The following is a 23959-nucleotide window of genomic DNA, read 5'->3' as shown; positions in this document are numbered from 1 at the left end:
AAACGAGCTATGGACATGTAACTTAAAAAGGAAACATTCCTCTCCTTGGAAGAACAGAGTGACAAATGTCTAGAGGACTTCAGAAAGAGGGGGCGGGAGACAAATTTCATGGGCTTGTGCCCATCATACGATACACCCCGGTCACTGATATTGAGAGGCATGGGTATACAGTAGCTCTATGTGCAAGGTGAAGACTTTGTTTTTTCCCTTTGTTTGTATGCTCTTCCAATTACTTAGTATACATATAGTAGAGAGAGTCATTAAATATATAAATGTATCAAAGGTACAAGCTGCAACAACAGAACAAAACCCCAGGTAGCCACCAGACAGCTCTAGAACACGATTCTCACCCCTGCAGTGCCACTGCGTCCTCCCAGATCTCTCTGCCCACCACCTCATCTCTGAGGCATGCTGAATTTTGTCATCATTGCCTTACTTTTCTTCACAGTTTTACCCATGTGTTTGTAGGGCATAAAGAATATAGAGAACAGCTTTGTATGTTTTTGAGATTTACATAAATACACCCATTTCTTTCGCGACTTGCTTGTATAGCTACCATGTGCTTATAATTTGTGTGTGTGTGCACAGTAATTCTCTGTGGTGTTCTATTTTATGTAAGTGTACCATGATTTATTTACCCATCCCCCTGTTGACGGACACTGGGTTGTTTCCAGTTGTTTTTTTTTAATTTTTTTTTTCAACGTTTATTTATTTTTGGGATAGAGAGAGACAGAGCATGAACGGGGGAGGGGCAGAGAGAGAGGGAGACACAGAATGGGAAACAGGCTCCAGGCTCTGAGCCATCAGCCCAGAGCCTGACGCGGGGCTCGAACTCACGGACCGCGAGATCGTGACCTGGCTGAAGTCGGACGCTTAACCGACTGCGCCACCCAGGCGCCCCTCCAGTTTTTTTCTCTAAGAAAAACTAGTGCCATTAAGAGTTTAAATGCCCCAATCTTCAGCAGTTTCAGTGACTCGATGAAATGCACTACACTGGCAGCAGGCCACAGAGATACAGGACTGGGCATGAGTGAGCCACGGAGTTCACAGAATGCATGCTGACAAAGGGTGTGTTTAAAAATATCGAGCATTCCCTCTCTAAGGTTAGAGCACATGGTGTGGAGGAGAAGTGCTGCTGAAGAGCTGGCCTCATCCTACATCTCCAGCCACACTGTGAAGCACTCTGGATGCTGTGTTACAGAGCTTATGGCTTATCCCAGAAAAGACTTCAGGAGAATTCACTCTGATTGTAGCTTACAAAATGCATTCAGATTTAGAAGAATTCCTTTCAAAAGTCTTCCTTTCTAAACCTCTGCTTTGTCCCCTGCTCCATCCCAAATTTCCATTAATGGACATGAAGTCATTCTTCGTACCAGTTGTGATGTACAGTATTCCATTTTGAAATGTACATGTGTGAATGAAAAAGCCTTTAAAAATGTACCATGTTAGTAATTAATGGAGGGGGGGGGGGACAGGGTCCCTTATACCCCACTAAGATTTGGGTACTGAAAAACAAAGAAGACCCCAAGCAATGAAGACTGATAAATACATAAAGGAGACTGACCAAAGGGCTAGCTACAGACAGATTCCTGTGGTTAAAGGCAAAGCAAAAGTATTATAATTTAATACCTAAAGGACCATGTGAGAACCAGCTTTACCTACCCTCCTGTTTTTCAGCAGGGAATTAATGCAGTTTCAAAGTCTTCAGATTTACCATAAATGTGAGCAGTTCAACTATTAATTTTCCCCCACTTTCCTTTTTAGGAGCAATTAGACAGACATACACACACACACACACACACACACACACACACACACACACACAGCTTCCAAAGTGGGAAAACTTGGAATTTAACAGGATATTATTAAACAAAGCCATTTGTATGCACTTAGTCTCCAAAATGTCAAGGCAGTAACATTTATCTGTGCCATGGAAAATATTCCCTCTGAGACCAGAAAGTGCTTAAATAAAACTGCTACTACTCAGCTTTCAGATCTGGCACATTCCCTAAAGTACTCTTCACCCTCTTCTACTTTTTCATAAGAGACCTTATGGCAGGAACATTCCACTGCATTCCGTGTGCAATCAGCTATAATCCCTGTGAGCAACAGTCCAGGCCAGCTTGCCAGCACAGCAGTCTTTTAATGCAGTTAACACATGTGGCTATAGCAAATTCATTTCATTTTTCTCAACAAAATGCAAGCTTTCTCCCATTCTTAAGCCCAACTTTTTTTTTTTTAATAAGCCACTAATGCTTTCTAATGGAGCAAGTAGTTTGCTTAAAATCTCTCACATGAAAACTACGTGGATCACATTTTAGCCAAACTGCTAAGAAACTGCCATAGAAAACTGAAAACAGAAATACAAACAGTAGCAGAAAACCGAAACCACCAAAAATCCTGGAGGAAAAGTCTCACTCAATTAATTAGTTTTCCAAGAACAAACACCTTTCAAAGGAACCAAAATTACCCCAAAACTGCTAAGCCACAGCAAAGTAAGTATTTAGCTAGAAAACCAACTCTACTTCTTCCAAGGCTGATTCATCAAATGAGCATTTCTGCCTCAGTAGACTAATGTTAACTTCAAAGTCACAGACTTCTCCTGCTGTGTGCAGGGAGGCACGTGTCATCGCCAGAAGAGGGTCAGGAATACCATACGTGGTTATAACACTGTTAAATTCTGACACCCTGCAAGTTTGAAATGTTCCCTGAACATGCTGGGTGTTTAGTTTAAATCTCACTTACTCCACAAGGTCCAGTTGAAATGCCCCATCATCTACGTACCTGACATGTGCCCTTTGCCAAACTCACATCTGCACGTTTTAAAACACCTACTTACGGCAATTATCACTTTGATCACTTTGACTCTGTACTGAGCTTCTTTCGGTATGTCTGTGTCTTCCACCACAAACTTTTGAAGACTCTTTAGGGACAAGATCCTACGTATGGTACATACAACTCTGCTTCCTGCAGACTCACCTCATAGCAAACTCTCAAAAGAGAAAGGAAAAGAAAGGGTAAGGCAGAGCAGAGCCACTCAGTTTGCCGTGTACAACGGTTTTGAACCAAGTATGATGGAAAACCCTTTGGTAGTTCAGCACTGTGCTTAACATGGTCCATAGGCTGGTTGTCATGTGACCGGTACAAGGTACCCAGGCCTATCATAACCAAATTATTACTTTTAATAAAAACCATTTCTTCATTACTATTTTGTCAAAAGATACCTCAATATATTCAATAATTCTGGAGAGATTTTTGTGGGAGATAAGCAAGAATGAGTGAATAGAACTTAGATCCTTACAAACTATAAAATTTACGGTCCTATCCTCAAAAGGTGCACCACCAGAGATCTTATTTTCTCCTCAGTTTGCTACCTACTACAAGTGAAAACATGGTACATTCTCCAGCCAGAGTGAAAAGCATATTCGGACAATTTTATTTTTCCCCCTAAACTGACAGTATTTTCTATACAATCAAAATAAAAAGGTCAAAAAGAGTTATATATCTTAGAAACAATGAGCTCGAACACTCATATTTTATTACCCGTTAATAATTTCTTAGTGAGCTTTTAATCCTTATGATCAAAAAAATAACAAAGTCTGAAAAATCTAGCAGACCCAGATCTACTTCTCAAACTATCCAGAACTATAGAAAATCCTTTTCATTTTACAACATACTCTTAATAGTTTTATTCTCCTAGACAGTCAATTGAGCACTTTTTTGATATTCTATTTAGTACTCAGCATACCCATTATACATATAGTAGATACCTACTAATACATAAAACTTTATTAACTTATACAGATATTTTTTCATGTTTAAATTTCAAAGGAAACAACTCTTACAAATGAGCTATATTATTCAGGTATTTAAAACATACACTGCTGGGGGAAGGGGTGAGAAAATAAACAAAACACTAATCAGTGAAGACTGAAATATAAGCTACTATTATACCTTATCACTAATTAAAAGGGTAAAAAGCTATCTTAGAAAAAGATGCTGTTTGCACTCTCTCCAGAAGGAAAGGAAACACAAGTTGCTTCTAGGGAGGGGAACTGGTTGACTACATGATGGGTCAGAGGAAGTGTTTACACTTGTATATTCTTTGTACCTTGTGAATTTTATACCATGTGAATGAATGTTTTATGGAGTCACAAAAAGAAAAAACTCAGGAGAAATTAATACAATGCTATTTGACTTTGACAATGAATATAAACTTACAACCAATCTATAAAATGAGTTGTCATCAAGAAAAAAAAAAAAACACGAGTATCATTCTTTATACTAATAAAACGTTTTCATTTATTTTTGTTATATAATTAATTGATTTTTGTATTTCATGAATATGGCCTTCTAATACTCATGTTCTTTCTTTTTTTTAAAGTTTATTATTTATTTATTTGGGGAGGGAGAGAGACTGAGCATGTGCACAAGAGGGGGAGGGGCAGAGAGACTCCCAAGCAGGGTCCGAGCTATCACCACAGAGCCCAAGGAGGACCTTTATCTCTTGAACCATGAGAGCAGGACCTGAGCCGAAATCAAGAGTTGGATGCTTAATTGACTGAGCCACCTAGCTGTCCCCAATACTAATTTTCTACTTAAAAGTTTGTAGTAAGATTTTTTGGGGTGCCTGGGTGGCTCAGTCAGTTAAGCATCCGACTCTTGATTTCAGCTCAGGACGTGATCTCATAGTTGGTGGGATGGGCCCCACCTTGGGCTCTGCACTAACAGTGCAAAGCCTGCTTGGGATTCTCTCTCTCCCTCTCTCTCTCTGCCATTCCTTTGCTCATGCACTTTCTCTCAGAATAAATAAATGTAAAAAAAAATGGTTAATAATAAAAAAATTTAACACTCTTTAAAAAAAAAAAAGAAAGAAAGTAGCAACAGACCCTGGGGACACTGGGGATTTCTCCTGGATAGTTCAGTATGTAAAACATATCACAGAGAAAAGTAGTTCTTTTTAGGATCAATTCTGGCTCCTGACCCAGGACTTCCTAAAGCCCACCTTCTAAAAGAACTAAATGATTATACCAGCATTTTCAGAGGCAACACCAACAGCCAAAAATGCCTCCAAACTAAGTTACAATTAAATACATTTTTCAGAGAGAAACAAGAGCTCAATAATCAGGATTCAGTATGTTCACTTCAGCAGCACATATACTAAAACTAAACTGATACAAATTAGTATGGCCTCTGTGCAAAGATTTATATATTGTGTAGAACTTAATTCTCTTTTTTTAATTTTTTTTTCAATGTTTATTTATTTTTGAGAGCCAGAGAGACCCAGAGCATGAGCAGGGGAGGGGCAGACAGAGAGGGAGACACAGAATTCGAAGCAGGCTCCAGGCTCTGAGCTGTCAGCACAGAGCCTGACGCGGGGCTCAAACTCACAAACTGCAAGATCATGACATGAGCTGAAGTCAGACGCTTAACCGACTGAGCCACCCAGGTGCCCCTATATATTGTGTAGAATTTAATTCTTAAAATGAAGCATGAATAATACCATAGCTTAAATGAGTGGCATTTAGAACATAAACACTTGTTCTCTAGTTCAGTTATAAATCTAGCTCAAATTTTAAGAAAGGAGCAAATCATCAATATTGACCTTTTTTAAAAAACTTGAAATATAATTTACATACCCTACAAAGTTCACCCATTTAAAGTGTACAATTCAGTAGTAAATTTTGCATCTTTTTCTTTTACAATTACTCATAGGATATAATTCATACTCTAGCATCTTTTAAAAATATCTAATAAAAAGGCAAACTCATAGTAACAGAGAACAGAGGCTAGGGATGGGGTCGAAGGTGAGATATTCATTAAAAAATACACACTTTTAGTCATGAAATGAATAAGTTCTAGAGACTTAACGTGCAGCATAGTGACTATAGTTCATAATAATGTATCGTATACTTAAAATTTGCTGAGAAATAGATCTCAAGTGTTTTCACCACACACACACACACACACACAAAGGTAATTATGAGAGGTGATAGATACGTTAATTACTTTGGACTGTGGTAATCATTTTGCAAGGTATGCATATATCAAAACATCACGTTGTACACCTTAAATATATAATTTTATTCCCCACTGGTAGAATTCTCTACAGAGAACACTGGCAAATGGCCCACACATAGAGGAGATCAGAATGGTTTCCCCAACAACTAGGCATTAACTTGTGTGTCCGGAAGACCTATGATTCTGCTTTATCACAAAGTTGTAGGTTTCAAGACAGTAGAACCTACCAGTATTTTGAGTAACAATTTGCCTACAGATCCATATCAATTAATTATTAATCCAAGTACAAAATAAACCAGCTTAAGTCATTTTTCACCTAAGCAATTATATATAAAGAACTTCAAAAGTAATAACTTCAATTTCAATAATAGATAATTTTATTTGTAAAAAAATTATAAACAAATAATTACTGATAATTTTAGTAATAAATTTGTGAGTTTATTACCAACTGTAGCTATATCTGTTGTTCAACTCAAAGAATCACTGTAAGGAAGGATAGTAAGTTTTAAGACCATCTTGGCAAGGTCAAGTGCCATTTAAAATGAAGAAAGAAAAATAATCTTAGAGCCTCAATAGATACATTTCACATCATGGTTAAGTATAAATCACTGCAAACACCTTTATTATCATTCAGATTTCAACTTAAGGGGCGCCTGAGTGGCTCAGTTGGTTGAGCGATTGACTTCAGCTCAGGTCACGATCTCATGGTTCATGGGTTCGAGCCCCATGTCAGACTCTGTGCTGACAGCTTGGAGCCTGGAGCCTGCTTCCAATTCTGTGTCTTCCTCTCTCTCTGTCCCTCCCCTGCTTGCGCGCGCGCGTGTTCTCTCTCTCTCTCTCTCTCTCTCTCAAAAATAAGATTAAAAAAATATTTTAACTTAATAACTCTAGCTAAATTAGTTGCATTTTCCAGGGATTTCTCAATTGTAAAGAACAAAAGAAATAGTCCATATTTAAATATACGAAAGCAAAAATCACAGGGCGAAGCACTTAGTGGATCATTCAGAATAGCAAAGTCCAAAGTGTTAATACCCAAATGTTCATTTATTCTGTTCACATTAAGAAGGGAAAAGAGAAAGGATAGGAAGGTGAGATACAATTGATAGAACACAACATGTACTCACTGGTCGAGTTGCCTTGCATCTGAATGATGCACTTGGACTCTTTGCTGGTCTCTCGAGAATTGAAGGGCCGAACCCGCACAGCCACCTTCACTGAGGCTCCCGACATTCTGATGGTCTTGTTATATATATGCAGTCCAGAAATAAACTATCAAATCTTCTTTTGAAGTTATGTGCAAGTTTCCTTCAAAAAGAAAACAATTCCACACAGGTCAGAATCAAAGGAAGCCTAAGGGCTACTCTTGTACCTCTTTGTACTATTTTTTTTTTAATTTGTGTTTATTTACATTTGGGGGGGGGGGGGAGCAGCAGAGAGAGAGGCAGTCACAGAACCCAAAGCAGGCTCCGGGCTCTGAGCTGTTAGCACAGAGCCTGATGTGGGGCTCAAACTCATGGACCGTGAGATCATGGCCTGAGCCAAAGTCGGAAGCTCAACTGACTGGGTCACCCAGGCGCCCCAATCTTTGTACTATTTCTATTTCCCTTTCTAAAAACCTCATCCCTTTTCATCCTGTAGATCTTATATGCTCAAAATTTTCCAAAATAGAAAATTAAACACCTAAGTTTATTTTCCTATTCAACTATCTCTTTCTCATACCTAAAAAGTCCCTAAACTTAATAATAAAAAATACATAACTACAAAATAACAGGCCTCTTTCTTACTCTGTTTTTCTGGATCTTCAGTAATGTATGAAAAACACAAATGTTTATCTGTTAAAGAGAGTTCCTTACACAAGTAACTTCCCATCTGCAAAACCACTTATTATCTTCCTTTAAAGAAACGCTCTGAACTTCCTATACACTAATTACACTGTGAAACATTCAGTTACATGATATATAATTAAACAGCAAAGGATAACGATAAGCTCTGGCCAGCTCTTTCAACTTCTAAGTATCTCGGGATTCCTTTAATTTTCACGTGTATCTCATTTGACCCTTACAACCATCCTGTACAATAAGCAGAGAAGTTTCCAAGAGACCCAGGTTCTACCCTCTAATATGCTAGTGACTCATGGTAAAATCAAATCACTACATTTCACTACTGAATGAAGCCATAGGAAAAAATGTGGACATTTTTCAGAGGCATAGTTTCCCTCCCAACAGAACAAAACAAACATTATTCTGTGAAAAGAACCCACGTAAGTAATTTCCACAAGAGACAACAGATCTCAATCTGTACTCTATCCATTATATAAATGTCCTTGAGAAGAACCAAACAAAAGAAAAAACTAAAGTAAAGAAAAACACATTTAAGTCCAATTATTGGGGAACCCCAATAACCCTTCAATCTAATTTTTCCCACATAATTAAGTAGAGATTAGGAATCCTAAACTACAGCTTTACAACTGCTAAGGCTTTCCAATAAGGCAAAAATCAATTAATCAAAACAAAACGAAAGAAAACCAAAAAGCCACTCTCTACCCTAGCATTACCCTATCTTCTTTTCTTAGCAGCACTATGTGAAATTCCTGTGCTTTGGAACATGCTTATTGTCCGTCTCTCTCAACTCTGTCCAAATGCTCAGAGATCTCATTTGCTACCACTTAGACCACTGCCTGATAAAAGAGCTCGGTAAATGTTTGTCGAAGGAGTGAATTAATGAATTGCAGTTGACCCTTGAACAAATGGGTTTGAGATGTGCAGGCCCACTTGCACATGAATTTTTTTCCATAAATACAGTAGAGCATTGTAAATATATTTTCTCATGGGGCACCTGGGTGACTTAGTCAGTTTAGTGTCTGACTCTTGATTTTGGCTCAGGTCATGATCTCACGGTTTGTGAGCTTTTTTTTTTTTTTTTTAAGTTTTTTAAAGTTTATTTATTTATTTTTGAGAGGGAGACAGAGTGAGCAGAGGGGAAGAGGGAGAGAGAGAATCCCAAGCAGGCTCCATGCTCACAGTGCAAAGCCCAATGTGGGTCTCAAACTCATCTATGGTTTTTGAGTTTGAGTCCCGCATCAGGCTCAGCACTGACAGCAAAGAGCCTGCTTGGGATCCTCTCTCTCCCCCTCTCTGCCCTCCCCTGCTCGTGCTCCCTTGGTCTCTCTCTCTGTCTCGCTCTCAAAATAAATAAATAAACATTAAAAAAATGTTTAATGTATTTTTTCTCATAATTTTCTTAACATTTTTTCTCTTTATTGTAAGAATATAGTAGGGGCGCCTGGGTGGCGCAGTCGGTTAAGCGTCCGACTTCAGCCAGGTCACGATCTCGCGGTCCGTGAGTTCGAGCCCCGCGTCGGGCTCTGGGCTGATGGCTCAGAGCCTGGAGCCTGTTTCCGATTCTGTGTCTCCCTCTCTCTCTGCCCCTCCCCCGTTCATGCTCTGTCTCTCTGTGTCCCAAAAATAAATAAACGTTGAAGAAAAAAAAAAATTAAAAAAAAAAAAAAAGAATATAGTATATAACACATGTAACATACAATATACGTGTTAATCGACTTTATGTTATCAGTAAGGCTTCTGGTTGACAGTGGGCTGTTAGCAGTTAAATTTGGGGGAGTCAAAAGTTCTGTGTGGATTTTCCACTACGTGTGGGGGGAGGGTACTGCTAACCCCCACACTGTTCAAGGGTTAACTGAGAATTATCTGTTCAAGTCCTCTGCCTGGTTTTGTTTCACATAATTATAATATTTATTGATATTAATCTTTTTCATATTTGCTGGAATGTTTTTCCAGTCTGTTTCCTATTTTATTTAACATTCAACAGATGGTTCTTGTTTAATATATCAAACATTTATTGTAATCACATCAAATAAAAACTTAAAGTTATTTGCCCTCCCAGTCAATATAGCATCACCTATAGTCACTAGCTGAGGACTTTGCCAAAAGAGAGTTAATGAAGCATTCAGAAAAAGAAAGACATGGAACACACTTTAACCCCCACACAAGAGTTCACAGTGATATACAGCCATCGTCTGAACACTCAACATGCTCCATTATCTTCTCCCCCAAACTCGCAATCTCTGCCCATCTTCCCGTTTCTATCTGACCCCATATCATAAATCTTGGAGTCATCTTTGTTTCTTTCTCTTTGAATCCTTTTATTAGTATTAAAATTATTAATGATATGCTATATAAAAATTTTTAAGTTTATTTATTTATTTTGAGGGGGAAGAAGGGCAGAGAGAGAAGGAGGGAGAGAGACTCCCAAGCAGGCTCTGTGCTGGCAGTGTGAAGCCCAACGGGGGGCTCGAACTCACCAACCATGAGATCGTGACCTGAGCCGAGATCAAGAGTCAGATACCTAACTGACTGCGCCACCCAGGCACCCCTATGAACTTTTAAAACATAAATTTGCAGGGTACCTGTGTGGCTCAGCTGGCTAAGCGTCCAACTTTGGTTCAGGTCATTATCTCGCAGTTCGTGAGTTCAAGCCCCGCGTCGGGCTCTCTGCTGACAGCTCAGAGGCTGGAGCCTGCTTCTGATTCTTTGTCTCCCCCTCTCTCTGCCCCTCCTCTGCTTGTGCTCTGTCTCTCTCTCTCTCTCTCTCTCTCTCTCTCTCTCTCTCTCAAAAATAAACATTAAAAAAAAAAACACATAAATTTTCTATCACTTCCTTCCTCTCGTTCTCATTGCCATCACCCCTAACCCACTGCCACTGCCTAACCCTAGTCCTCACTACCTCATGCCTTCCATACCGGTAATAGTGGAACTAATCTTAGACCTTTTCATTTTAATCCAATAGTCCTTCCACAGCATTGCACAAAACTGAATCACACAGGGGTCTTTTGAAAAACAAATGAGCCTGGTATTCAACAGTCTTGAAAAAGGCCCCAGGTACGGAGTTTTTGTTTTCATTTTTCAAAGATTATGTTGCAAATCTCCAGCTGAGAACCCTGCAGTACGCAACTGCTTAACCTTGCTGCAATATTAACCTTTCTAAAGCATGACTGTCAATTTCACTTCCAAACTCAAGAATCTTCTCTTATTCCCAGTGCTTACAATATCAAGACCAAAGTCAAGGTACTCTGTGTTCTAGTCAAGCTCCGTTACTATCCCACACACATGCTCTTTCACACTTGTGAACAATTTCTCCCCTACAATTTTAATTTTTCTCCTATTTGATGCCCAGCTCCTGTCTTACTTCTTCCAAAATGACTATCCAAACATTGCAGGAATCACTGGTATTTCCAACAGCACTTACAGCCCCAAACACATTATGAGAACCCTGCTATCATTCTATGTGACTGCATTCTATCTTGTATTGTTGTTTAATAGATTCCCAAAGTGAAACTCCTATTGCTTCAAAAAAACTCTTTGAACTTGGGCTTCTTGAAAAAATGGCTAATTCCAAGTCTGGTCAAGAAATTTCAAGATGATCCTGGGACATTTTAGTGTGATCACAAGCAGGAAGCCTATCAAAGATGAACAGAGTCAAGGCAAAAGCACACCAGTGCCAACTCAAAGGCACTCCCCAAGATGGAATACTTAAAGCATTAAAATGCATTCATGAAAACCACAAGTGGACTGAAAAACATCAAATATATAAATTCACAAGTTGAGGGGCACTTGGGTGGCTCAGTCAGTCAGTTAAGCATCCAGCTTCGGCTCAGGTCATGATCTCACAGCCCAGAGCTGACCACCCAGCCTGGAGCCTGCTTCGGATTCTGGGTCTCCGTTCATGCTCTGTCTCTGTCTCTCCCTCAAAAATAAAATAAAACATTTAAAAATAAACAAATTCATGAATTCATAATGATACTTAAAAAAGAAAAAAAACCTCATTCTTAAAATTGGCAAATAAAATAATTGAGCATACACCTAGCCTGTATATCCTGTATAAACTATAGTCCATGACAGCCAAATGGTTGGTGAGGGCTAGCTCTTCTCACACACACACACACACACACAAGTCCAGCTAATAAATGCAGAAGAGGTGACAGAATTGGAATGTCACCATGTTTCCAACCCTACTGATATAAAAGCTCTCTGCAACAACAGTCACTAGCCACAAAAAAAAAAAAAAAAAAAAGCCATAGATGAAAAAAGGTTGGTTGATGTGGGAACATTTTTCTTTTATTTATTTTAAAGGAGAGAGCATGAGTGTGCAGAGGGGAGAGGCAGACAGAGGGAGAGGGAGGGAGAGAGAGGGAAAGAAACAGAGAGGGAAAGAGAGAGAGAGAGAGAGAGAAGGAAGAGAGAGAATCCCAAGCAGGCTCTGTGCCATCAGTGCAGAGCCCAACACGGGGTTCAATCTCACGAACCCTGAGATCATGACCTGAGCCAAAATCAAGAGTCAGATGCGTAACCAACTGAGCCCTGCAGGCGCCCCAATGTGGACACGCTGTATTGCTTGGATTAGGCTGACGATATCTGAACCAAATAATCAGTCCTAGTGTCACTAAAGGGGGGACACCTGGGTGGTCTATGCTTCCATGCATGCTATACACAGCACCACCTAGTAAGTATTCTTATCCCACCCCCTTTAAAAAAAAAACGAGAGATGAAGCCTCAGCTCTAACCACCTAGGAGAGCAAATAAAAAATGTAAATGACACCTAAAAGATACAATCAGCGAAAACCAGAACATAGAAAAATCTACACGTCAAGTCACCCAGTATCTTCAGATAAATAACATGCAGAGGTAATAAAAGGAACTTGTGTTAGTTATAAGTGCGATGATTTTTTTAATCAAGAAAACCTGCAAAAACACATTTCATAGACAATCATAATAGCCTGAACATAGACTCAGTATCTGATGATGTTAAGAAATTTATTAGGGGAAGATACAAGAAACAGGTTTGCCAAAATGTCCACCATTACTGAATACTGTCGATGTTTCAATTAAAAAAACAAAACTTCCTTCTTTTGTATTCTACCCAAAGCCTACCAAGTACTGAATGCTGCCGACTGATTTACAGACAACAAAGAATGAATGTCCTTGTGCGGATTTAGATATAAAGAGCTATGGATTTGTCACTAGGAACCAAAATACTAACGTCTCTAATATCTGCTTACTTCTTCCATCCATCGAATCAACTGCCAAATCACATAGCTTTTACCTAGAAAATCTCTCCATTTCCACCACTACCATCCCTTTTAGATTTTCGATATTTCTCACCCAAGATGGTTAACTTTAACCACTTTGTCTTTCTTCCTTCCACCCCATTCGACTACACAATACTGTCACTTTCATCTACTCCATCCATAACCAGGCAACACCGCCAAACTGGCCTTCCTGAAGCACAGGTCTGTTCATATCAGTGTCCACTTAAAAATCCTCAAAGTGTCCCTACTGTCTACCAAACAATGGCTGAACTTCCCACACTGCATTCAATGTGTTCTGCGACATAAACCACCTACTTTTACAAACCCACAAAACACTGCCTTCCATCCACATTCCTTAACAACCACTCACCAGAGGGCTTCCTGAAAGTATCTCATGTTTTTCTGTGCCAGTGCCTTTGCTCCAACGTTCCTTCTACCCACTGTGACCTTCTTCCTCTACCAATCCAATTTATTCTTCTAGGATCTTCTTCTATGCCACCTATCTCTAAAGCCTTCATAGAATCTCCCTACCTCCCAAACCAAATGCTAATGCTTCTCCATTTAATACTACTCAAGTCACTGGCCTTACCTAGGGCAAGTAAGTTATTTACTTTTCTTATCTCTACTGTAAATTTTAAGCTCGTTGTGGACAAGAACAGAATTTTAGTCATGTTTCTAATCCCCTAGCTACAGGGGCTTGAATACAGTAGTTAAAATATTTTGGTTGAATTCCTAGTTATTGTATCAATGGACTGATGCTTGAAGGGCATTAATAAAAACCATAAGTTGTTCCAAAATAGAAACAGGTATTTGATCAGAAGGAAAAAGGATAAAATTAATTTCAAATTCTTTCCTAATTGAAGTGTTAAGTCATTCTTTTTTGGAAGTGATAAGTACATTTTAAAATTGCTTTTCCCTCTGGGTGCCTGGGTGGCTCAATCATTAAGCATCTGACTTTGGCTCAGGCCATGTTCTCACGGTTTGTGAGTTTGAGCCCTGCTTTTCTCTCCCTCTGTCTCTCTGCCCCTCCTGGGATTCTCTCTCTCTCTCTGCCCCTCGCTCACTTGTGCCCACTCTCACAAAAAAAAAAAAAAAAAACAAAAAAAAAAACAAAACAAAAAACAAAAAAAAAACTTCCCCCTCAAATAAATAACAAAATTACTTTTCCCAAACAATTTGAACCTAAATATGTATTTTGTTTCTGATTTAATTGTCTTGAGGTAAAACTGCAACCATCTTCACAAGCGAGTCAAAATTTTACATAATAATAGGAAACTATAGTTAAATGGACTATAGAAAGTGTTACTTTGTTACTTCCCTACTACTATAAACAGTATCTCTTTTATAGTAGAATTACATCAAAGAATCACGGCTTCAAAATTCCCAGGCTGTTAAAGAAATATTACCAATTACATAAATCTGAAATCAGGTTTAAATTCCAATGAGAAACAATTATTACAGAATACTTTTAGGAGGTTACAAGAAAACAATACTTCTTAAATTTAGCATAAAAATACATTTTCCAAGCTTTGAACAGCCAAAGGAAGAAAGACAGGAAAGACCATCACATACTCTAAATCACTTACACAGCCTCAGCTCTAGCCTGTGCCTCTGACCTGTTTTCCTTCCTATGACACACAATTAGAAGCATCAGGAAAGCGGAATGGAGCAAAAATTCCAGAAGCATTCACTAACAATAAAGGGAAAATAAAACAGTTAGGTCTAAGTTATTTGAATTTCTCTGAATTTTGCCCAATTGCTTAACTTTGATCTTGTGCAACTGAACTTGCCCTCAGAGGTTCCCTGGAGTATTAAGAGCCTAAGAAGACTAATTTTCAAATTAACCATTCAGCAAAGTGAGTAAACAGAAACAAAATACAACTAGCGTTTGGTTGGTCTGTTTTTGTAGTATCCCTTTTCTATAGAAGACAGCGAAGATCATATCCCCAACATATAAGTCAGTTCATGTCATTTCCTCTCTTTAAAAACCTTCCACTGGTTTCCGTGGCCTCAGAACACACCCTAAAAATCCGAGGGCCTCTGCAATCCAACCTGCTTCCCCAGTCACCATTTTCACTGCCCAGCTTCAAGCCTTCTTCCCCACCAAGCACCCTCTTACTACACCAAACACGCAATTCCTGGAAGCCCAATCCCCCTTCTCAACCTGTTACATCCACGTCTTTCCAGGAGAAGGTCAAATGTCACCATAAAGCAAAAAGCATTAAGTCATATATTCCTTAACGTGCCCCTTTCTGAGCCAAAAGTGATACCTTCTTTCTCTTTGCTCCTTAGAAATGTTGTGTTGATTCTTCCATTTTTCTACTTATTCCATTCTGCCCGATGTTGCAATCAGTATTTCACTTAACTCTCCTACACAGACACATTATTCAATACATATATGTCACAACTGAAAATAGAATTTAAATAAGAAATTTAGTTTTTCAAATTCAATATTCACAGTTTGCTATATAGCAGCAGATTTACAACAGCAATAAGCACTCTATTTCAAAGATCATCTTTTCCACTGAATTATGGTTTCAAGAATGAATTATAACTTGAAGAATGAGTGGGTACCCAAAAGTAAGCATCAGCAGCTAATGAGACCATTTTGAGACTCTATGAAAACTTCATTATTATAAGTTTCACATCTCTCAATCCAATACTTTCCATGAGAACCAAACAGATTTTAGGATCCAATACTCTGTGTCCCTGATCATGGCTATACTGGTAAAATGGCCCACCAAAAGGTAAGAATGTTTGTATGTGTATGAGTTACCTGTCTATTCTTGGTCTTTGACTCTATAAACAAAAAGCAGCCATGAGCCAAGCTGTGAAAACTCAAAACGAATCACATGTTGGAAAAGCTTCTTTCTGCACTCTAACCCAGTGCCAAAAATCAGACTGCACAGAAAGTCTCCTGACAGATCAGATTTTCAATCTCAAATGGGGTTAAACTAGCTCACCCAGGCTCCCCAACTGTTTTCTTTTAACCGCTATCTAAAGTAAGTTTTAAAATACAGTTTTAAAACTGTCACTGCAGTTTTAAATAAAAGGAAAAGATGTTTTTCAAGGACATTTTTTAAAAAAGTAATCCAACCCGCTTTTCAAACTGAGAATACAACATTAAAATATAACCAGTCTTTTTTTATGAAGGCTATGACTAATATGGTTCAGATATATAACTTTATATAAAGAGAAATCTGAGCAGAAAACTCATTATTTGTCACTGCAATTAAGAAATCTAGGATCCTCCTTTCCACTCGTAACATGATTTTTTTTCAATGTTTTCATTTATTTTTGAGGGACAGAGAGAGACAGAGCATGAGCAGGGGAGGGACAGAGAGAGACAGGAGACAGAGAATCTGAAGCAGGCTCCAGGCTCTGAGCTGTCAGCACAGAGCCCAACGTGGGGCTCAAACCCATAAACCGTGAGATCATGACCTGAGCCAAAGTCAGACATCTAACCAACTGAGCCACCCAGGTGCCCTTCACTCGTAACATGATTTTATTCATAAACCAAGAGGCGCATCAGGAGACAACAGTTCCTAGGCGCTGGCTCAGTCGGTAGAGCATGTGACTCTTGATCTTGGGGGTCAGGAGTTTGAGCCCCGTGTTGGGCATAGAGCTTACTTAAAAATAAAAATAAATAGGAGTGGCTGGGTGGCTCAGTTGGCTAAGTGTCTGACTGTTGATTTTGGCTCAGGTCATGATCTCACAGCAGTGAGATAGAGCCTACCCCTTTAGGCTCTGTATTGGGCGTAGAGCCTGCTTAAGATTCCCTCTCTCCCTCTGCCCCTCCCCCACTCTGCACATACATGCGACTCTCATAAATAAATAGAAAATAAATAACAGACAACAGCTCTTGTGGCTTAAAGTATTCCAAATGACAGTGATGTTTTTTCTTTTTTCTTTAAAAGGACAGTTAATATTAAACTCTAGTAAGTCAGTTCGTTCTAATACCCGAAGCTCCATCTCATAATTTTTTTCTGGCAGATCTGCTGGGAACTCTGCCACTTAAATTCCAACATTCCACTGAAGCTCTTCTATTGTCAAAGTGACTGACAGACAACACCTCCTCCCGGCAATGTCCGGGCTAAAGTCAACTCAGCTCGGTCATAGTACAGAAATGGTGAGTTTCAATCAGAGGTTAATTCAAATTTGGTAGGAGTCATGGTTCCCTCCTTCTGAAATCTGCCCTGACCACACCTCTGCAGCGACCTGCCCGGGAGGTAGCTTACTACCTGGGCAAGAATGCAGGTCAGACTTTTCCGTGTATTGATAATATGCCAATCTTGATACACCGGCACCGAAAGTTTAATAGATATGTTTTCATTAAGATGACAACACAGAATACAAGTATTCCAAACTCTCACAAGGGTTAAATAATGAGTTTTCTGCTCTGATTTATCTTTATATAAAGTTATATATCTGAACCATATTAGTCATAGCCTTCATAAAAAAAGACTGGTTATATTTTGATGTATTCGCAGTTTGAAAAGCAAGCTGGATTACTTTTTTTAAAAAGGTCCTTGAAAAACATCTTTTCCTTTTATTTAAAGACCTGTTAAAAACACCGAGTGTGGGGGTGTCTGGGTGGCTCAGTTAGTTAAGCGTCTGACTCCCGGTTTCAGCTCAGGTCATGATCTCATAGTTTCGTGGGTTTGAGCCGCGTGTCAGGCTCTGTGCTGACCGTGCAGAGCCTACTTGGGATCCTCTCTCTCCCTCTCTCTCTGCCCTTCCCCTGCTCACACTGTCTTTGTCTCTCTCAAAATAAAAACATAAACTTTAAAAAATTATAAAAAATGGGATGCCTGGGTGGCTCAGTCAGTTGAGCGTCCGACTTTGGCTCAGGTCATGATCTCGTGGTTTGTGGGTTCGAGCCCCCGCATCAGGCTCTGTGCTGACAGCTCAGAGCCTGGAGCCTGCTTCAGATTCTGTGTCTCCCTCTCTCTCTGCATCCCCCCACTCACACTCTGTCTCTCTCTCCTTCAAAAATAAATAAACATTAAAAAATTAAAAAAAAAAACCTCTTTGTGTATGTATATAACATATGTATATATCAGTATGTCTATAACACATTTCTCTTACAATAATATTCAAATTTATTGAAAAAAGTTTCTCTTTATGAACCATTATATATAGACATTATATGTGTGTATAATTTACCTTTCCCTTTTTACCTTGACTTCTAAAAGTTTCAAAACTAAACTATAATAACCACATTACATAAATTGCTGTAATGTGTTTATTTCGTTTTTCCTCCTGTTACACAAAGTTTTGTTTTTTTATCTATACTTTAACAGCCCCTCTGTATTTATGGTACTTGTGGTAGGCTGCTCAAATCCTTTTTAGAAGCGGTAAGTGGTACAAACTGTAAACAAATAAAACATTCCGGCAATAAACCTATTCTGCTATTTAACATCAGAAATATGTTATGTCAAAATTCTAGTTCCTAAAAACAGAAGCCTTTAAAAATGATACAAAAATGTGTGTTGAATGAATTTGAAAACAGTGTTGAGTGGCCAGAAAAGCAGGCCAAGATCTGAAACCAGATCCACCGAATAGAAGCAGGCAAAAGCTCAGTTAAGGAGGGAGTGTGAACTTCCAGTACCGCGAAGGCATGAAGTGTGTCCCCTGGTTTTGGCAGTAAAAGGCTGGAAGCCAGAGCAAGAGCAGGTGTCAGCAAAGGGAGGGCCACTGAAGCCAGTCTGTGGTGGGCTGGGGAGTAACTAGGAGGCTAGAAAGTGGATACAAGTATCCTCCTTGCTTCCAGAACTGGACAGGAGAGTAACAGCTAGGAGGAAACACGAATGAAGGAAGCATTTTTCTCCCCTGCTTCCCTGTTTTTATTAGGCGAGATCTGCATGTTTCTATACTTTATTCAACAGCTATTTACTAAGTGCCTAGGTGCCCGTGACAGGGATTTCTAGGAGTCTGGGATAAATCAATGAATGAAACAGATAAACATCCTTGCCATGGAGGAGCTAACATCCTAGGAGGGGAAGTGGGGACACTAAAATAATAATTTATACAGAATGCGACATGATCATAAGCATTGCCAGGGAGGGAAAAGTACAGCAGAGGCAGGTGTGTGGTGGGGAGGAACGCTGTGCAGGTGCACAAATGAGGTCAGGCTGGGCCTGCTGAGGTGATGAGGTGTAAGCAAAGACTTGAAGGAGGTGAAGGAGTTAGCCAAGCAGCGTTCAGGGACGAGCATTCCAGGTCAGAGCAAAGGCCCTAAGGTGGGACTGTGGAGAAACTGCAAAAGGGGAAAGGAGTAACCAGTACGGCAAGTCCCTAAGATGACAAGGCAGTGCTAATATCCAGAACACAGGCTGAGGGATTAGCTAAGTCAGGGAGAGTAACTCCTCACTACACTTGAGGAAAGAAGGTAAGAAAGAAGGCAGAGAATTCTGTAAGTAGAGGAAAGGGAAGAAGGGGTGGGGGAGTTCATGCCTTCTTTTCCCTATGAGGTGGTAGGTAAGGTTTTATGCCAAACACAGGGCAGTGGGGAGGCTTGAGTAAAGCAGCCAAAATGTTAGAAAAGTCACTGTGGAAGACAGGGGAGGTCACTGACCAGAATTACTTCGACACCAAAGACGGGTTCGGAGGAGACCTAAGATTACACGTTAATTGTGGCACTACCCCCTAGCACTGTGAGATTTCTCCCTGGCAGACTAAACCCAGAAGGTATGGATGGTAAGAATGATGCAAGGCTGGCGTGTGCATAATGGGTCTTGCAGAAAAATGAATTAAAAACTGCAAGTGCCAGTCAGAAAATAGCTAGAGCAATGCACCCCACAAGTCACACGGAAGGAAAAGCTGGAAGAGGCTGCTGCACCAGGAGACTTGAGGTACAAGAGCACACAGAAAAAGACGATAGACGTGAGAGCTATAAGTGATCAGAACTTCGTTCAGAGCTGCAGGCCAATCTGAGATCTGAAGACAAACCTGAAGGCTACGATAAGTGAAGACGATGTGGCCACAACAGTGAGTTACGGGAACATGGGAGCATGAAACCAACGTTTGCTTGAGCTGAAGTCAAGGAATTTTACAGTTAAAGGTAGTTACAGAAGTTCAGTATAGTGGTCAGGTATTTCTAATGAGTCGGGGTGGGAGAGTCACTTAGCCTGTTTCTTCATCTGTAAAATGGGAGTCATAGTATCTATTTCGTATGGTTGTTACAAGGATTAAAATAGAGGGGCGCCTGCGCGGCTCAGTCGGTTAAGCTCATGATCTCACGGTTTTGTCAGTTTCAGCCCCAAATCGGGCTCTGTGCTGACAATGTGGAGCTACTGGGGATTCTCTCTCTCTCTGCCCCTCCCCACTCACGCTGTCTCTGTCTCTTTCAAAATAAATAAACTTAAAAATTTTTTTTTTTTAAACAAGGATTAGTGAATAATGCAAAGTGCTTGGAAAAGAGCCTGGCACATTAGAAAGAGCTCAATGAGAATAAGCTATTTTGTCAATATTGTTGTTGTTACTGTTTATACAGTCATTGACATCTGCCAGGATGATGTCAGAAATTCGGATGGAAGGGAGAACTAATCCAAGTATCAATGATGTCAAACAGAGCAATGGTAGAGGGTGGTACAGTTGAATGATATGCTTTGGCATAGACAATGTGGTATTAAATATCAAAAAAATTTTTTTAATCCATCGTTTACGATCTTTTGACTTCAAACACATATACAAACACAAAGCAATCATAAAAGTACCAATTGAGTACTAGAGAAGTATTATATGACAATACAAAAGGGAAAAGGCTCTGACTATAAAAACCATGGAAGCCATCATGGTATGAGCAGTGGTACATTAAATTGTACTAAAATGTAAAAGAGTTGGGAGTTAACTTTATCCTACCATGCCTGTATACAAACAGAAGTTCCTTGAGGGTAAAGAACTAAATCTCTACATGCACTGTCAATAAACTGGTAATGAATGTCATAAAAGTGAGCATAGGGGCGCCTGGGTGGCGCAGTCGGTTAAGCGTCCGGCTTCAGCCAGGTCACGATCTTGCGGTCCGTGAGTTCGAGCCCCGCGTCAGGCTATGGGCTGATGGCTCAGAGCCTGGAGCCTGTTTCCAATTCTGTGTCTTCCTCTCTCTCTGCCCCTCCCCCGTTCATGCTCTGTCTCTCTCTGTCCCAAAAATAAATAAAAACGTTGAAAAAAATTAAAAAAAAAAAGTGAGCATAAATGAATCAATGGGCCATTAACCAAACAGTCCACCTCAAAGAGAAGCCCAAGGACTCTTTTGCAAGGTTTTCCTTGCCACTGTCACATCTGCTTCGTTCATCTTCTATTCCAAGGAGCTGCACAAAGAAAAGTTCTGGAAGTATGTATTTATCCATACTTTTATGAACTCCAGAGATTCACCAGTTTCTGTTTCAACAAGGCCATCTTTCAAAGAGAAAACTACATGAAATAGACAGGCTATAGTTTCACTTCAGAGCCTTGTAAAATTATATCATTATCAGTTTACAAGATCAAAAGGATATGCTTAACTCCTGGAAAAGACCTGCTGTGATTAGCAGCCTGGGAAGGAGTTTACAAACTAGGAAGCAGGGGCCTATTGTCATCCTTTACTTTGTACCCAGAACAAGCCCTTAGCAGGGAACTGGGCTAGAAAGCCCTGGTCTTGGAGAGACTCTGTTGGCACTCTTCTTGAGAGTTTATTCCCTGCACAAATTCAAAGTGCAAAGAGAAAAAAGGAAGTGGTCTGTTTAAAGCCTTCGAAGCTATACTTAATTGGATAAATTTTGGAAAAACATTCATCAGAGCAGAGCTGCACGGATTCATAAAATTCTGCCTCCAAATCAGATTCACAATCAGGTCTGATTTTATTAAATGCTGAAATTATATTGAACCACAATTCTTCAGGTCTTTTTTACTAATAGAGTAACTGTAAAAATTTTTTAACTTAGAAACAGTTCTTAATTGGGCATGGAATTTTAAAACAAACATTCTGTATTTCTCTCAAGTTAAAGTAATACAAAAAAGCACTCGCTTCTATTGACGCCATTTTTGATTCAACTGAGTTCTAAAAGAAAAGCTTAACAGTAAAAGCCGAAAAATAAAGTATTAAGACTTTTCTTAGAAAAGCCTATCCGAAAATTTTTAGAGAGTTCAACTTAAGAAGTTTACAGGAATTTGTTCCACAAGAAATAGAGTTTGAAAGCAAAGGGCACAAAGAAGACAGGCATGGCACTCTCCAGGTCCTGTCCACACTGAGCATGTAGGAGAAGACAGATTGACAGTCTCACACTAAGTTCCATCACTGATCATTTCCGGATCTGTTTCACAATCCCAACGTGTGTACAATCCTTATACTCTATCCTCACACAGCAAGTTAGCTCCGCTTGCCTCACAATCCAACAGCCACACCAAGTTAATTAGAAAGCACCACCTCACTTAAGAGAACACAAGCTCAGATTTTATTATGACTAAGCTAAGCCGACAAAATGCCAGCCTTTAAATAAAGTATCCACCATGATATCACTTAAGAGCTATTCAAATCCAATCACCATACTTCCCTAGGCCTCAGACAGACCCATCTAGGACACAAAGCAACATATTCAGTGTCGCACAACAGCTGCCTAGAACAGTAAGAGATATGCGAGCAAGGGATCTGTTGACAATCTAATTTCAGCTACCTCCAGATTCCACAAAGGTGACAACGTGCATCGTCAGAAATACTGCTGCACGCCTCTCTCACTATGAGAATATTCCGGCTCAGTAAACCTCTGCGTGGTGAGCTACTCTGAGACATCCTTCCCTGCAATGCAATTAACTCTAACTGGAAGCCTCCAGACGGGAAAACTGGCCTCAGCGATCCTCAGATGTGCCCGTGTGCGTGTAAGGGATCAGCATCAGGCCTCCATGGCCACAGCACGGGCCATACAAGATGAATACACAGACACGGTATTTCATCCCAACAAGAGGGGCATCTTGAAGGCACTTTACCATAGAAGCTCACGTAGCAATTCACCAAGGAGAAAAAGTGATCTGGGGAGTTCAGGTCCGGTTTTAGGGCCGGAACGCGCTGTGTTGCACGAACAATGACTAGCTTGCTCGAGCAGGCTCCCAACCCCCACGGCTCGGCTTCTGGTGCGGCCAGTCACCCTGAGAGCTGCCAGGGCTGTCACTCGGTGCCTTCCAGCAACCGGACTTGGCTACTGAAGGATTTGTCAGATCATCCTCCCAATATGGCTGCCAGAGTAATCCCGAGCTGCTGCTCGACGCCGAGACCACACCAGCCTTCCTCGCGGCTGGTCAGCATCCCGCACGCCCCCTCCCTTCCACCGCGCTCCTCTCCAGTCCTCGCGCCCTCGGCGCCCCCCCCCCCTCCGCCTCGCCGAGCCCCTTCCTACCTCCATCTGGCAAAGGGGCACGACCACAGTCCCAGTGTCAGCCCCGATGCCAACCCCAACGGGGGCGAGGGGAGAGGGGATGGGGGAAACGAGACCGGAGGGGCTTCCAGGCCGAGCAGCGCCCGCTCCGCGGAGCTGCAGTGTGCGCAGAGAGCGCAGGCAAAACAGACCCACGGCGGCGGGCAGGCTGACCGCTGGGCACAGCCGGGGCCCGGCAGCTCAGGGGAAGCGGAGGGAAGGTGCGGGTCACTGCGGGGGACCCAGCAGGCCGCTGGACCCGAGCCCGGGGGCTCGCCGGCCCAGGGAGGGTCCCCCGCCCCACCCCACCCCACCCCACCGCACCCCACCCCAGTCCGCGCCCCGCTGGGGCGGCGCGGCTCCCGCCCCGCCCGGCCCTTCCTCCGCTCAGACCCCGCCCGGTCCCGGCCCGGCCTGCCCCTCCCCCGCGGGCGGCCCCCTCCCCAGT

At 40.9% G+C, this 23959-nt stretch overlaps 1 protein-coding gene across 28 annotated transcripts in view; it reads right to left on the bottom strand.

Annotated features, from left to right (window-relative positions):
- Positions 1–23719, bottom strand: part of KIF1B (kinesin family member 1B) — a 147064-nt gene extending 123345 nt beyond the window's left edge. For 6 of the 28 annotated variants that reach the window (XM_040460772.1, XM_040460798.1, XM_040460813.1 and 3 more), the window contains exons 1-2: positions 23494–23704; positions 7146–7326 (exon numbers count right to left, since the gene is read on the bottom strand). In XM_040460772.1, the coding sequence (XP_040316706.1) occupies positions 7146–7251 (106 nt within the window). In that variant the 5' untranslated portion in view covers positions 7252–7326; positions 23494–23704. Of the gene's footprint in view, positions 1–7145; positions 7327–23086; positions 23110–23493 lie in introns of those variants that run through there. The other 22 variants (XM_040460879.1, XM_040460901.1, XM_040460892.1 and 19 more) reach the window with 9 other exon arrangements.
- Between the last annotated feature and the right edge of the window lie 240 nt (positions 23720–23959).

This window comes from Herpailurus yagouaroundi, unplaced genomic scaffold (genome assembly GCF_014898765.1).
Source record: "Herpailurus yagouaroundi ecotype Mexico unplaced genomic scaffold, PumYag 77, whole genome shotgun sequence".
In the NCBI taxonomy this organism is placed as follows: domain Eukaryota; kingdom Metazoa; phylum Chordata; class Mammalia; order Carnivora; family Felidae; genus Herpailurus; species Herpailurus yagouaroundi.
Note: the sequence above shows the minus strand (reverse complement) of the source record. Positions and strands in the feature narration are given on the sequence as shown.